We start from the raw sequence: 12,400 nt of genomic DNA on the forward strand, positions 1-12,400 counted from the left end.
ATTTGTGCTCTGTCTACACCTCATAGAAAAGTGACACCAACAACCCTAATAACATTTATCCATTGCGTGCTACTGGCAGCCACATGGGATGGATGCCATTATCATCTTCTCTTTATAAAGGAGAAAATACAGACACTGACTGGTTAAGGCACTTGTCCAAGGCCACTCAGCTATTAAGAGACAGAGGCTATGTGCTCACACGTGGGTCCTGACTTGCATATGCTGGACTCTGGAACCCCAGGCTAGATGTTCTGCCGCTTGCTGGTTCTGCAGCACCTGACATGCTTCTCAGAAATTAGCTGAATTTTTGCCTGTCCCCCATGCCTCATGGCAGATTCTTAATAAGGAGTGGTTAAAGAAAGCTCAGCCCAAGAATGGAATTTACTTTATTTAACAGTGAGTTCAGCAAAGGAAGGTGTGGGCTTGTCTGCTTTCCCAGCCTGCATAGCATCCCCCCCAGACCCATCCAGTGGGGCAGTGCAGCTCTGTGGAGAGAGCTGGAGAAAGTGTGGGCCCTGCTCCCAGAAGGCACGTTTGCCCATCTCCTTACCACAGCCTGAGTCTGGGGACCCTGTGGAGTTATGGCTGTCATGCTCTTCACTTGTCCTGCCTCCCTCTCCACCAGAAGCCTGGAGGTTAAGGATGGAGGCTTCCCATTTGGCCTGAGAACTTTGGCAAACGTGGCCCCTCCAGCCATGCAGAGCTGTGCTCCTCAGCCTGCAGGAGGAAAGAGCAGAACCAGTTTCTTTGTGTCTGCAGGTCGTCCTGTCAGAGCTCCTGGGAACTGTGGGCTCTGAGGTTGACAATACACAGGTTACAGGGGCTTCCTGGGGGCTGAGGCTGTGGACTCAGGACAGGAGGAAGCTTAGTTGATGGATAGGTGGCAGGTGGATAGGTGGGGGCCAGGTGAGGGTGGCCTTTTCCCAAGCTGGGAGCCTCCGGAAGTTGGGGAGGGATCTGGGGGGCCCAAGCAGGATCCCAGGGAGAGTGAGTGGCTGTGCAGGACACTGGAGTGGTGGGAGCAGCGGACCCCGAGGGCTCCGAAAGCTGGGGATGACTGCTGGGCCCTCCCCCATGAGACCCCACAGCAAAGCAAGAGAGCCCAGAAGCTAAAACCACAGGAACCAGGGCCAGACAGACATCATCAGCTCTTAATTACCACCGTCACTGACACCGAAAAGCCCACGCAGGCTCCTCTGTAAATAAACAGTGTCTCCTCGACTTTAGGGCGCATCCCTGTGCACACACATTTACCGCGCATGCGTGACAGGCGCCGTTCTCTCCATTCACTCCCCCGCCCATGATAATTTCTGGTCAAGTTTTGTCTTCCTTACATTTGGTTGGGGCTCATGTTTATGACCCCCTGTGAGAAGGCAGGGAGGAAGTTTAATCCACATTTACAGGGGAGAAAACTGAGTAGCTATGCCTCATTCAAAGCCACCCAGCTAACAAGCGGCAGGATTTGCGCAGGATCCTGGGATTTTCCTTCCAGGGCAGGTCCATCAGGGTTCCACTCCTGAAATAGGGACCCCAGAGAGCTTGGAATGGAAGTAGCCAGGTGGCCCCTGTGACATTTAAGACATTGCAAATAAGGAAGGTGCAGCTGGAGCCCATGGGTCCTGAGGACCAGAGGCGAGCTCAGGGGCTAAGGGATGGAAGGGCCCAGTGTGCAGAGAGCAGTTGGGTGCACTTCCAGCCCAAGGAAAGCTGAGCTAAAGAGGCAGGGGCTGATCAGAGGGTTCCAGAGATCCTTCTTGACTACACACGTGGTTGTTGACTCTTGGCCAGACACTTAAAGAGGGTCTGTTAGTGCCTAGGAGCAGATGCCCTCAGAGGGACTATAGGAAGTTATAACAACCCTTTGGCCAAATTCAGCGGGAGTATGCGCGTTCGGGTGGGAGATGAAAGATGCTGGGCAGGAAGGCCATGCAGAAGCTCTTAGAGCGGCTAGAAGCATCTGCGGAGGACTGGCTGGGCCAGGGACACACTGGGCCTCTCATCTCCAGGATGCCAGGTTTGGGGGTTGATGTGGATCCACTGGACTCACACAGGGCCAACACAGGGAGGGGCAGGGGGAGATGTCAACCTGTACAATTCCTCCGTTTTGCAGATGAAGAAACTGAGGCACAGAGAAGGGAAGAGACTTCCCAAGGTCAGCCAGCAAGGCAGAGCTGGGAGAACTTGGGGCTCAGAGCTCCTGAGAGCAAGCCAGATGGAAGGGTAGGGCGGTGGTTCTGGGGGGCTCTGTGCTGAGGGAGGGTGGCTGGCCCTGGTCACTGAGGGTCTGATCTGTACATGTCCTCCCCAGGGGCACCCACCAGAGATGTCCTGCTGGTCTCTGCCATCATCACCGTCAGCCTTAGCGTCACGGTCGTCCTCTGCGGCCTCTGCCACTGGTGTCAGCGCAAACTGGTGAGGCTCCTCAGGGCCCCGGGGACGGGGCCTGGCCTTGCGCCCCGCCCCCCACAATTACAGGCTGGTGAACACTCTCAAGGGCGCGCGCTGAAGTCCCATCTGCCTGCCCGCACAGCCCTGCACATTTCTGTACATGTTCACACCGCACGCATGCACGCACTGCGTTTTCCAGCATGTTGGCCCCACATGTCTGTGTGTACCCCCAAAGCCACACACCTAGGAACACATTCGTGGACAGACATGGAACTCAGCGGCAGTGGCTCGCAACTGCACGCACACACGCCCCACCTCCTGCAGAAAGAACCGCAGACACACACGCGCAGACTGAGAATCCGGGCCCCCGCCCCTCCGCCCACTGCCCCCAAAAGGGCGGGGAGGGGCGGGGCCTAGCCTCCTGGCCAATGAGAAGGCACCGCCAGCGCCGCCCCACCCCCAGCGCCCGCACATCCATCCTGGTTCTCCGCGTTTGTACAAGCACAAACGGCTTCTTTTCATTTTTAACGAGGGCTGGGGAATTAACGATCAGCATTAGGCCATCAATAAGTAAGGAGACCGTCAAGAGGAACATTCATCACCCGAGGGCTCCAGGAGGGGGAGCCGGGCTGAGCTGCCCGCCCGCAGCTCCCCGAGGGTGGCTGCCTCGCGGGACCCCTACTCATCCCCCATCCTGCCGCCCCAGCCCAGAAGTGCGGTGGGGACTTTGAGGGCTTCAGGGAGGCACCCCCAAAGCGGCCTCGGAGGTGTCCCAGGTGCGGGGGCTTTCCCAGGGTTAGGTGATGAAGGTTCCCTCACAAGTACCTCCCATCTCCCAGACTGAGAATGGTGGTGGTGGGAGGAGGACGCCACACCTGGGAGCCGCGTTCTCTCCCTGCCAGCCACAGAAGGGCCTTAAGGACAGGGGGAGGGCTGCGGTCGTGGGTACTATGTTGTGTGGAAGAGGACAGGCAGATTAACCCAGCATGCCTCCTTCACGAAAGGCGAACTCGTGCCATCCTGGGATATTCAGCTACGCAGCTTTCCCTGGGGAGGAGCCATGGAGAAGGGCAGCTCTGCCCCGTGTGCAAGTGTGTGTGTGACCCAGGCGGCTTCCTGAGTGCAGGTGTGCCGAATCAGGCTGGCTGCCCTGCATTGCTCGTGGATCTCCTGGGTCTGCGTCTGTCTCGGATTTTCAGGCTTGGCCACGCGTCTGTGTTGGAGTGTCCTCAGAGGCAGAGGGAGTGGCTGAGAACACACTGCAGCCCTGCAGGGCCCTTAGGCTGTCTGTCTGTCTGTATTTGAAGGCAGAGGAAAGTGTACGAGCAGACCCTGCTGGTGACCTTGAGTGAGGGTCTTTGTGCTGAGTGTGTCGACTTTGAGGGTGTTGGTGCAGTGTGTGTGTGTGTGTGTGTGTGTGTGTGTGTGTGTGTGTGTGTGTGTTCACCCCTGCATGGTGGGATGTGAATCATCTTGTCAGATCCCTGAGTGAGCTGACACATCTGCTCCACTGTCCCAGACTCCCCTGGTAAGTGTGCAGTGTGAGTGTGTGTGTGTGTGTGTGTGTGTGTGTGTGTGTGTGTGTGTGTGTGCACCCCTGCATGGTGGGATGTGAATCATCTCGCCAGATCCCTGAGTGAGCTGACACATCTGCTCCACTGTCCCAGACTCCCCTGGTAAGTGTGCAGTGTGAGAGTGTGTGTGTGTGTGTGTGTGTGTGTGTGTGTGCGCGCGCGCGCGTGTGGGCCAGCCTCACCCCCACCCCTACTCACCTGGGGACTGGAACTCAAAGATGACAGCTTTTGTAGCAGCTGAGGGGCTGTCAGTGCAGGAAGTGAGAGATGCAGAGCCTTCCCTGACCCCAGCCCCTCCTCCCAGCCTACAGCCGGGAACTTGCCAGAGGACCAGACCACAGTCTATCCCTCTAGAGTTGCTCCCCTGAACTGCCCAGCCCCCCAACACGGCCACACCCCTCCCTCTCTCAGGTCCCAGAAGCCAGGGGGCTTTTTACTGGCACTGTCTCTGTGCTCCTTGCAGGGGCTTTAAAATGCCCCCTGCACAGTAGCTGGGCTCTGCTTGCCTGCCTGTCCCCTCAGCAGCAGTGACGTGATACCCTGACAGCCCAGATCCCATTTCCAAACATTAATAACTTCCTTAATCTCCAGCTGGCTTTGTCCAGATCAGCCTGGCTGGTGATATTGGTATCCTCTGGAGCCTCCTAATGTCTCCTGGACCCTCCTGGGTTTCCTGCCGCAGCCCCATTATCTCCCCTGTTCCTCCACATCAAGTCCTGCCCTGGTGCCTGTCCCCCATAGCACCCTGCATCTGCTGCAGAGGGATAACTGCAGCTGGACGGGAAGGTTCCCTGAGCTGTGGAAAGAAAAAGGCGAGCTCTGGGTGAAGCAGAGGGGGCCCACCACAGCCTTGCCTGGCCCTGGGGAAGGGGCGGCTGCCCAGCCTTAAAAGAAAGTGCTGAGTGGGTTAAATTCCCCTGCCAAGACTAGGGAGAAAGAGGAGAGGGGCTGAGGGGTGGGGACAGGGGGCCCTCACAGGGTCCCCCCTGCCCCCAACTCTCTGAAGTACCAGGGAATAGTGGGGGTGGGGCTCATGTCTGTGACCTGCCCAGGAAGAGCCCCAGGCCAGCATGGGGCAGCTCCAGGCCCTAATCTTTGGATTAGGAATTGAGAAAAGTTTGGGATTTGAACTTCTGGGTAATGATGGGAGGGACAGAAATGGGACAGAGAGAGGGCAGCTTTTGTGGATCCAGAAGATTCCGCAGCCTGATTTTTTAACTCTTAAAGGTTTGGCTCAGAGGCAACAGCTGGTAGCTGGAACCCCAGGGCAGGGGGGACACGAGAGGGGTGCTTTCAGGTGATCCAGTGGACAGGTTTTGAGGGCTGCTGCGTACCAGGTTCCACACCAAGTGCTAGAGACCAACAGTCCCTGCCATTGCTGGGAGTGGGACCTGAAGTAGGTTAAGGGACCCTTGAAGTGGGGGACCCAGGGCCCATCTGGTGACACCACACCATTTAAGGAAGGAGGAAAAGGAAGCCGGAGAGGACTTAGCCAGGTGACATGAGGAATGGGGACCAGGATCCAAGGGCCCCTGAGATGTAGGGGCTCTGGAGGTGGAATGAGGGCTTTCCCCCCATGCCCCACCCCCTACTGGGGAGCTCACTGCCCGGTCGGTGCCCATGACGGAGTGCTGGGGCCACATGTGCATGTGTGTGTGTGTGTGTGTCTACTCAGCTGAGCGGGGCAGGCCAGTGCCCAGTGGGAGAATGGGCTGTGGGGTGCAGCCCCAGTCCCCTGCATAGCTGCCAACCCCCCGCAGCCCACCTTAGTGCTGGGCCTGGCTCAGGCCCTTGACCCACAGGTGCGCATGAGGACGCTGGGTGGCAGCCAGGAATGTTAATCATCCAGGCTCTGCATGAGCTAAATTTAGAAACCCAAACTGGGAAGGTGGATGGCACTCACCTCCCGGCAGCGGGCCCAGTTACAGCCGCTGCCCTTCTCCAGCCAAGAGGCCTGGTGTGCCCACCATTCTGCCCTGCCCCTCCTCTCATGTTGTTGTGAGGAACTCCCGAGGGCTGGAGCAGGCACACCCCCATCTCAGAGCCATCTCTTCCTGAGGTGGTCTTCCTATGAAGGAGAGTGCTCAGGCACGCCCTGCCTCACAGCCCCCGGGCAGGGGGTCCCAGGGAGCCCCGAGACAGTGCTGAACACAGCCCCAGATAAGCCTGGGTTATAGGTGCCTGTCCCCGCCCCCGCCACCCACCTCACTGGCTACTGCCAACCTTGCCCAGCAGGATGCCACCCCCACCATCTGGGGACAGTGACGTGGCCAGTGTGATGTGGCCAATGTGACGTGGCCAGGCGCCTGAGAGCCGTCTGTCCGTGGCAGAGGAAGATGTGTTTCTGGGAGCCAGGCCAGAGCCCCAGAGGACAGGCATACAGGAGGGGCCCCATCCCCAGGGGTCAGGGGTGGGGTGCAGGTCAAGGGCGCAGGGCAGGTCCTAGAGCCCGAAAGGACTGCCAACCAGGGAGCACTGTGGGTAGGGCAGGCACCCCATAGTGGTTGCCTAAGCAAGGCCCCAGTCTGTTTCCTGCCCCCAGGACGGTTCTGGGGAGGCAGCAAGGGGGGGTGCCACCCTGTCTCCCAAGAGTGACCCCCATGCTGTCTCCACAGGGCAAACGCTACAAGAATTCCTTGGAGACGGTGGGCACGCCAGACTCGGGGCGTGGGCGCAGTGAGAAGAAAGCCATCAAGTAGGTGCCAGGCTTCAAGTTCGGGGTGGGGGCACAAAGGCAGCCTGCGCGGGAGGATCCCCTGCTCACACACATTCAATTCCCCCTCACACCCACCAGCATGCTCCCAGCTCCTCAGGGCAGCTCCAGGGCACCAGCCTGTACCCGCCAGACTTTCGCAATGTCCCAGGGCTCCCAGCCCCATTTTCTGGCTGCCATCACTCCAGCACAGTGTGCCTCCCCCCTCAACTGGTTGCTGGTTCCAAGCTCACGGCACATAACCGTCCCCAGCTCCCTTCTAGCCCCTCCCCAGCCCTGGGCTGGTGACCCCTCTGCTGGGGGCTCGGGCTCTTTACTCAGCCATCACCAGTGTTCTAACGGTGACCCAGGACAGGGCAGGCCTGGGGCTGGGCCACTCAGAGAGCAGAGTGGTGCGGACTCCCCCCTCCCCCGGCGCTCCCGGTCCCCAGGGCCCTGCTGCCGTTGTCCTGCCCAGGTTTCCCCACTTTGCTCTGCCAGCCTCTTCAGGTAGGCCCATCTGCCTTCTGCTGCAGACCGCCTTGGCCAGCCCACTGCTCAGGGTTCCTGGGAGACACCAGGAGCCCCCCACCCCCACCTGGCTGAGGCTCCAGGAACAGAGGGCTCTCTCCAGAGGGCCCTGTGTGCTCTGGCCAAGGGCCCCGGCCCCTTCCTCTCTGCTGAGCCCAGGCCCGCACCAGGAGGCTGTCAGGCTGAAGTAGGGCTGGGTGCCCTGGCCTTACCTTCTGCCTGCTTCCCGCTGCCAAGCCCCTGCCCTTCCCCTTGTCCATCTTTCTCCCTTCATCTCTTCCTACTCCCCTGCTGCCTCCTGAGGGCTCCCTCCCTGCCCCTACTCTTTTTTTTAATCTCTTGCTCTGACCCTGTTTGGGGCCTGCACAGAAGCTGTGGGTATGTGTCTATGGGGGGTGGGTAAGTGTTGGGGTGGGCCAGGTTGAGGCTGGGATGGGAACAAGGCTCCGAAGGAGGCCACGGGGAGCCTTAGAGGCTGGCTTGGGTTGCACGCTCTCCAGTCTTCAAAGCCTAGAGCTAGCAGATCTCAGGGGCAGTTGCAGAGCCCAGGCCGCAGGCTTTCTGAAGGCAGGGAGGCACCACATGGGAGGAGCACCAGGCCCCAGACCTCTGCAGCCTCCAGACCAGGCCCCTAACTGAGCCATAGCTACTGACGGGGCAGGGGGCCTATCTTGGCCAGGTGACAATAACCTTCCTGGGCAGGGGAGTGTGTGTCCTGGGTTGACCTGGAAAGGGCCCGCGAGAGGAGATGCAATCCCCATTAAGGGGAGGATGGGCAGTGGGCTCTGCGGGCTGGGACAGCACCCATGAGAGCTCTCTGAGACCAAGTGAGAGCACCAGCAGGCCATCCCCCAGCTCTCCGTGGCCCCCTCCCACCTTGCTGAGTTGTTAGCCCCCTGCCCCAGGGTAAGGAAGCCCCCTTCATGTCTACATGCCCACAGGTTGCCATGACCCAAAGCCAGAGAAGTGGCAGGAGATTGCACAGCTCTCTGTGGGCTTAGGACCTCCTCCAAAGGGATAGTCTTGTCAAGGATTCTGGGAAGCTGTGTTTTTTAGCAGTGCCTCCCAAACCATGTTCCTCGGAGCACGTGTGCCCTATAAATGATTCATAGTTATTCCATGAATCCAGAGTTTCATGACCAACTAAGTCTGGGAAACACTACCCACTGTATCTCCCTCTTGGAGATGCTGGTATTCATTGGCACAAGAAAGATTCTGAGAAGTCCTACAGTAAAGGAACCAGTGTTTCCTCAACCTATGTAATTAAAGTTCCTCTTTCCCAGTACTGCCCCAGGCCACCTGAGGGGCCCTGGAGTTCCCTGGATCACAGTGGGGGAGACCAGTCAGTAGTGATGACCCTGGTGGACCTTTCTCTCCAGGACCTAGGGTTGGACAGCCCGATTTTGGAGAGCTGAAAGGGCCCAGGGGAAGGAGGCCTGCCAGGTGCTCCATCCGTCTGTGACACTGGGGGAAGGGTACCAAGGGACATCTCTGGTGGGGATAGGGTCTTCTGTGGGAGGAGCCTCCCCAGGGAGGGGGCCTGTCCTGCCTCTCCCAGCCCCAGCCCTCACTGCCCCTGGGAGCTGGCTCAGGTCGTTGACACTGAGCCCTGTAGACACAGAGTCCCCCTGAGACATTTCCAAGGTATGCTCTGGACAGACAGACTCTGTCCTCAGCAGGTAGGCCTCAGGAAGCCATGTCCACCCTCGGGCAGGGTCACTGTCTCCACTGAGCTTGTGGTGGAAGCTCAGCTTCTTTCTGTCCTTCTCTCCTTTGTTGCTGAGCCTGAGGCTGAGAACCAAGGTCAAGGTCAAACTCTCAGGGGGAGAGAAGCAGGTTCCCCAAGAACATGCTTGCTCAGTCCTCAGGGGGTGTGCCTCCATCACAGTGCCCTCCCCACAACAGGGCCCTCACCTTGGCCTTGAGCAGTAGCACAGCCTCAGCACATGCCACAACCCCAACCCTCCTCCCCAGAGCCCCTTCCCTAGAAGCATTCCTGAGGGCTCAGTCATGACTCCCTTCTGGAAAGTTCCTTTGGCTTGGGAGCTGCCTCTCCTTTCTCTGTGCTTCAGGCCTGCTCCTCAGGGCCCTGGGAGCCTGACAAATGGATGGAACCCTTGGTCCTTGGTTCCTGGGGTTTCCCGGCCATGCCTTCTGCCAGCCGAGGCTTCCGCCACCTGCCCCTAATGGGAAGTCCACATATTCTCTGTGCTTCCAACATGTCATCTTTGGTATGTCATGCTTGGAGCAGGAAGGGATGGGGAGACTGGGGCAGAGGGTCCCTTTCAGACTCAGCAGCTCCACCTTGGAAAGGGATAGGGCATGGGGGGGCTATCCTAGCTGTAGGCCAGGTATGCCCCAAGGACGGGAGGCTGTCTGCTCATCGTTTTCTCAAGAGAAGGGCAGACTCCCTCCACACAGGCTCCAGAACAGAGCACCTGAAGGGCCCCTGGTATCACTGGTCACACCTTCAGCAAGGTCAGAAGCCTGGAGACACTTCCCTTTTCTTGGGAGGACCCAACCACCACATTTGCAATGAGTGGAGAATGTCTTCAGCTCAGCTGAGATCCTGCTAATCTCATGTGAAGGCTCTATCCCAGCCTTTCCTGAGGCTGGAGGGCCCCAGGCCAATGGGGGGAGGAAGACGGTGCCTGGACCCTGGACTGCCCCGGTGTGGCTCAGTGGAGGTGGACGGCGGAGGGCGGAATCTCAGGTCTTCCAGAACTGGGGCCTCCACCTCACCATGGGAGACAGGTGGTCTAGCGGTGACAGCCAATCTTCTGGTTTGACAGGCAGGGACACTGAGGCCAGGAGAAGAGGGGGCCCAGCAAGTTGGCGGCAGGGTCTGATCTACCTTTCAGCTCTTTCCAGCCAGAAACCAGGTCCTCTCCTACTCCCACCCCCCACGATCCCACCCCAGGCCTGCCCGCCCGCCTCACCATCTTTCTCCCACCAGCATCCTGGGTGCAAGGCTCCGGCCTGCCTTCTTGCAGCTCGCCTCCTCTCTGCGCGGCTTCTCCCGCCCTTGAGTGTGTGCACGTGTGTCTGTGTGAGCGTGTGTGTTGGCGCCCCTGCCCGGCCGCCTCTCTTCCTCCCGCAGGAGCAGACCCGGCCGCCCTGCCCTCTGGGTGCCTGGCTGGGGCCCGGTCCCCTCTGCCCCTGCAGGACCTCAGTTCTTGTTTCTTCTTGTATCTTCCTGTTTTCTCCCCTCTCTCTCTCTGCCCCTCCAGCGATCTAGACAGAGACTTTTGGAATAACAATGAGAGCACAGTGCAGCAGAAATGGAGTTCCTACCCTCCCAAGGAGTTTATTCTAAACATTTCACCCTACGCCCCTTATGGCGACCCACGACTGTCCCTCAAGTGAGTGACTTTACCTGGTTTGATCATATGTACCGAGTATCCGCGCACGCCCTCCTTCCCCCTCCACCCGACTTCTCTGCTCCTCTCCCCCCACTTCCCACCCATGCACCCCATGGGCAGGCTGACCATGGAGACGAGCAACCCCTCCTGCCCCTGGCCTGCCTGCCCTTTCCTGCCCCCTCCCCCAGGGCCAGCCACGCAGGAGAGCCCCCTCCGCAGCCACACCCGGCCCGCGCGCCCCTGGCCCCCACCTCCCTTCTGTGCAGTCAGGATGGGGTTGCCCGTTTGGGTCCCTCCCTCGTGGTGTGGCTCGCTTTTTCCTCCCTGCTGTGTGCTGCTGCCCTGGCTGCTCGGTGGTGGTGGTCGGTGGTCGGTGGTCGTGGTGGCGGTGGCGGTGATGGCGGTGACGGTGGTGGTGGTGATGAACTCTGACTAACACGGCTTTCTCTTTCTCCCTGCCTTGGGGCCTCCTGGCCTGGACAGTCCGCTCTTCCTCCGTCGTTAACCCTTCGTTGTCCTGTGGGATAGAGTTGGAGGTGGCTGCCCTCCCCCAACCCCCGCCGCCCCTGCCCCAGGCGGTGGGGAGGGGCCCCCCCTCCGTTGTCGTGGTGCGTTGTTCTCCGCCCCCCAGCCCGCCCGGTCCCCTCTCTCCTCTCTGCAGGCTCTGCTGTTAACCCATTTGCAGTGCTGATGTCTCTCTCTCTCTCTCTGTCTGTCTCTTGTCCGTCTGTCTCTCTCCTCCTCTCTCACTGTCTCTTCCTTCCTTTTATCTGTCATTGTTTCTCCTCCTCTCCACCCTACCCCCACGTGTGGCCTGCCCTCTCTCCCCCACCGCCACCCCCGGTGCTCCTCTGGCCCGGCCGCCTCGTGCGCCTCCAGTGGCACCCTCCTGTCGGGCGCCAGAGTGGCCGCCGCAGCGGGGCTGGCGGTGGAGCGGGAAGGCCGGCTGGGGGAGAAGCCGGTGTCGGTGCTGCCACCCGGAGAGGACGCCTTGAGAAGCGGCGGGGCTGCCCCCAGCGAGCCGGGCAGCGGTGGCAAGGCGGGGAGAGGCCGCTGGCGGATGGTGCAGAGCCACCTGGCCGCAGGGAAGCTCAACTTGTCCAAGTGAGTGATGGCCCCATGGCTGCTGGAGCTGTGAGCTCAGGCCTGCCCTGCCAGGGTGGCAGCGGGACCCCTGGCATGCCCGCTGCCATCCCAGAGGTGCCGTCCTCGGCCCCTGGCTCATTCCATCCCTTCGTGAGACTCCCATCATCCTTGCCATCAGGCACAACTAACAGCCATGCAGTGTCGCATCTCAGCCTCCGGCTGCTGCCCCCATCAGTCTCTTATTTTGCCAGTGACCAGGTCATTCCATTTTCTGCCCCAGGGCAGCTTCATTTCAGTCCTTGGGTCATCCCATCCTCTTCGATTGGCTCCCCCATCTCAGCCATCAGGTCATCCCCCCATGGGCAGCAGACCTGTGGTTGTTCAGCCATTGGACCATCCCATCCTTGGGGAGCTGGCCCACCCTCAGCCTGTGTTTTATGCCACTCATCTGTCACTTCCCTCTTACAGCCAGCAGATGGCTCTAGACCCAGAGGTTGAGCCATTCCATTTTTGACCATCAGGTGACTCCATTGGCTTGTCCCTGTCTTGCTTGCGTCATAGCACCATCTGCTACTCAGGCCACCGTGAGCAGCCGGGCTGCCCCCATTGATTCATCCTCATCTCAGCCATCCCCATGGGCTGTCCTAGTCTTGGTCAGCGAGCTGTCCTACGCTCATCTATTGGGATTGTTGTTCTTGGAGGTTGGGTTGTTGAGCGCCCAGCTAGCTTCTCTTTTCTAATGAGGGTGGTCTGGATGTCAAACAGAA

General features: G+C 59.6%; 1 protein-coding gene across 9 annotated transcripts in view; it reads left to right on the forward strand.

Moving 5' to 3' along the window:
• SYT7 (synaptotagmin 7) overlaps window positions 1–12,400 on the forward strand; it is a 59,797-nt gene that overhangs the window by 21,889 nt on the left and 25,508 nt on the right. For 4 of the 9 annotated variants that reach the window (XM_036925120.2, XM_036925137.2, XM_036925128.2 and 1 more), the window contains exons 2-5: window positions 2,309–2,412; window positions 6,578–6,657; window positions 10,416–10,547; window positions 11,427–11,651. In XM_036925120.2, the coding sequence (XP_036781015.1) occupies window positions 2,309–2,412; window positions 6,578–6,657; window positions 10,416–10,547; window positions 11,427–11,651 (541 nt within the window). The remainder of the gene's footprint in view (window positions 1–2,308; window positions 2,413–6,577; window positions 6,658–10,415; window positions 10,548–11,426; window positions 11,652–12,400) is intronic. The other 5 variants (XM_036925145.2, XM_036925192.2, XM_036925175.2 and 2 more) reach the window with 3 other exon arrangements.

This window comes from Manis pentadactyla, chromosome 9 (assembly GCF_030020395.1).
Source record: "Manis pentadactyla isolate mManPen7 chromosome 9, mManPen7.hap1, whole genome shotgun sequence".
NCBI classification, from domain to species: domain Eukaryota; kingdom Metazoa; phylum Chordata; class Mammalia; order Pholidota; family Manidae; genus Manis; species Manis pentadactyla.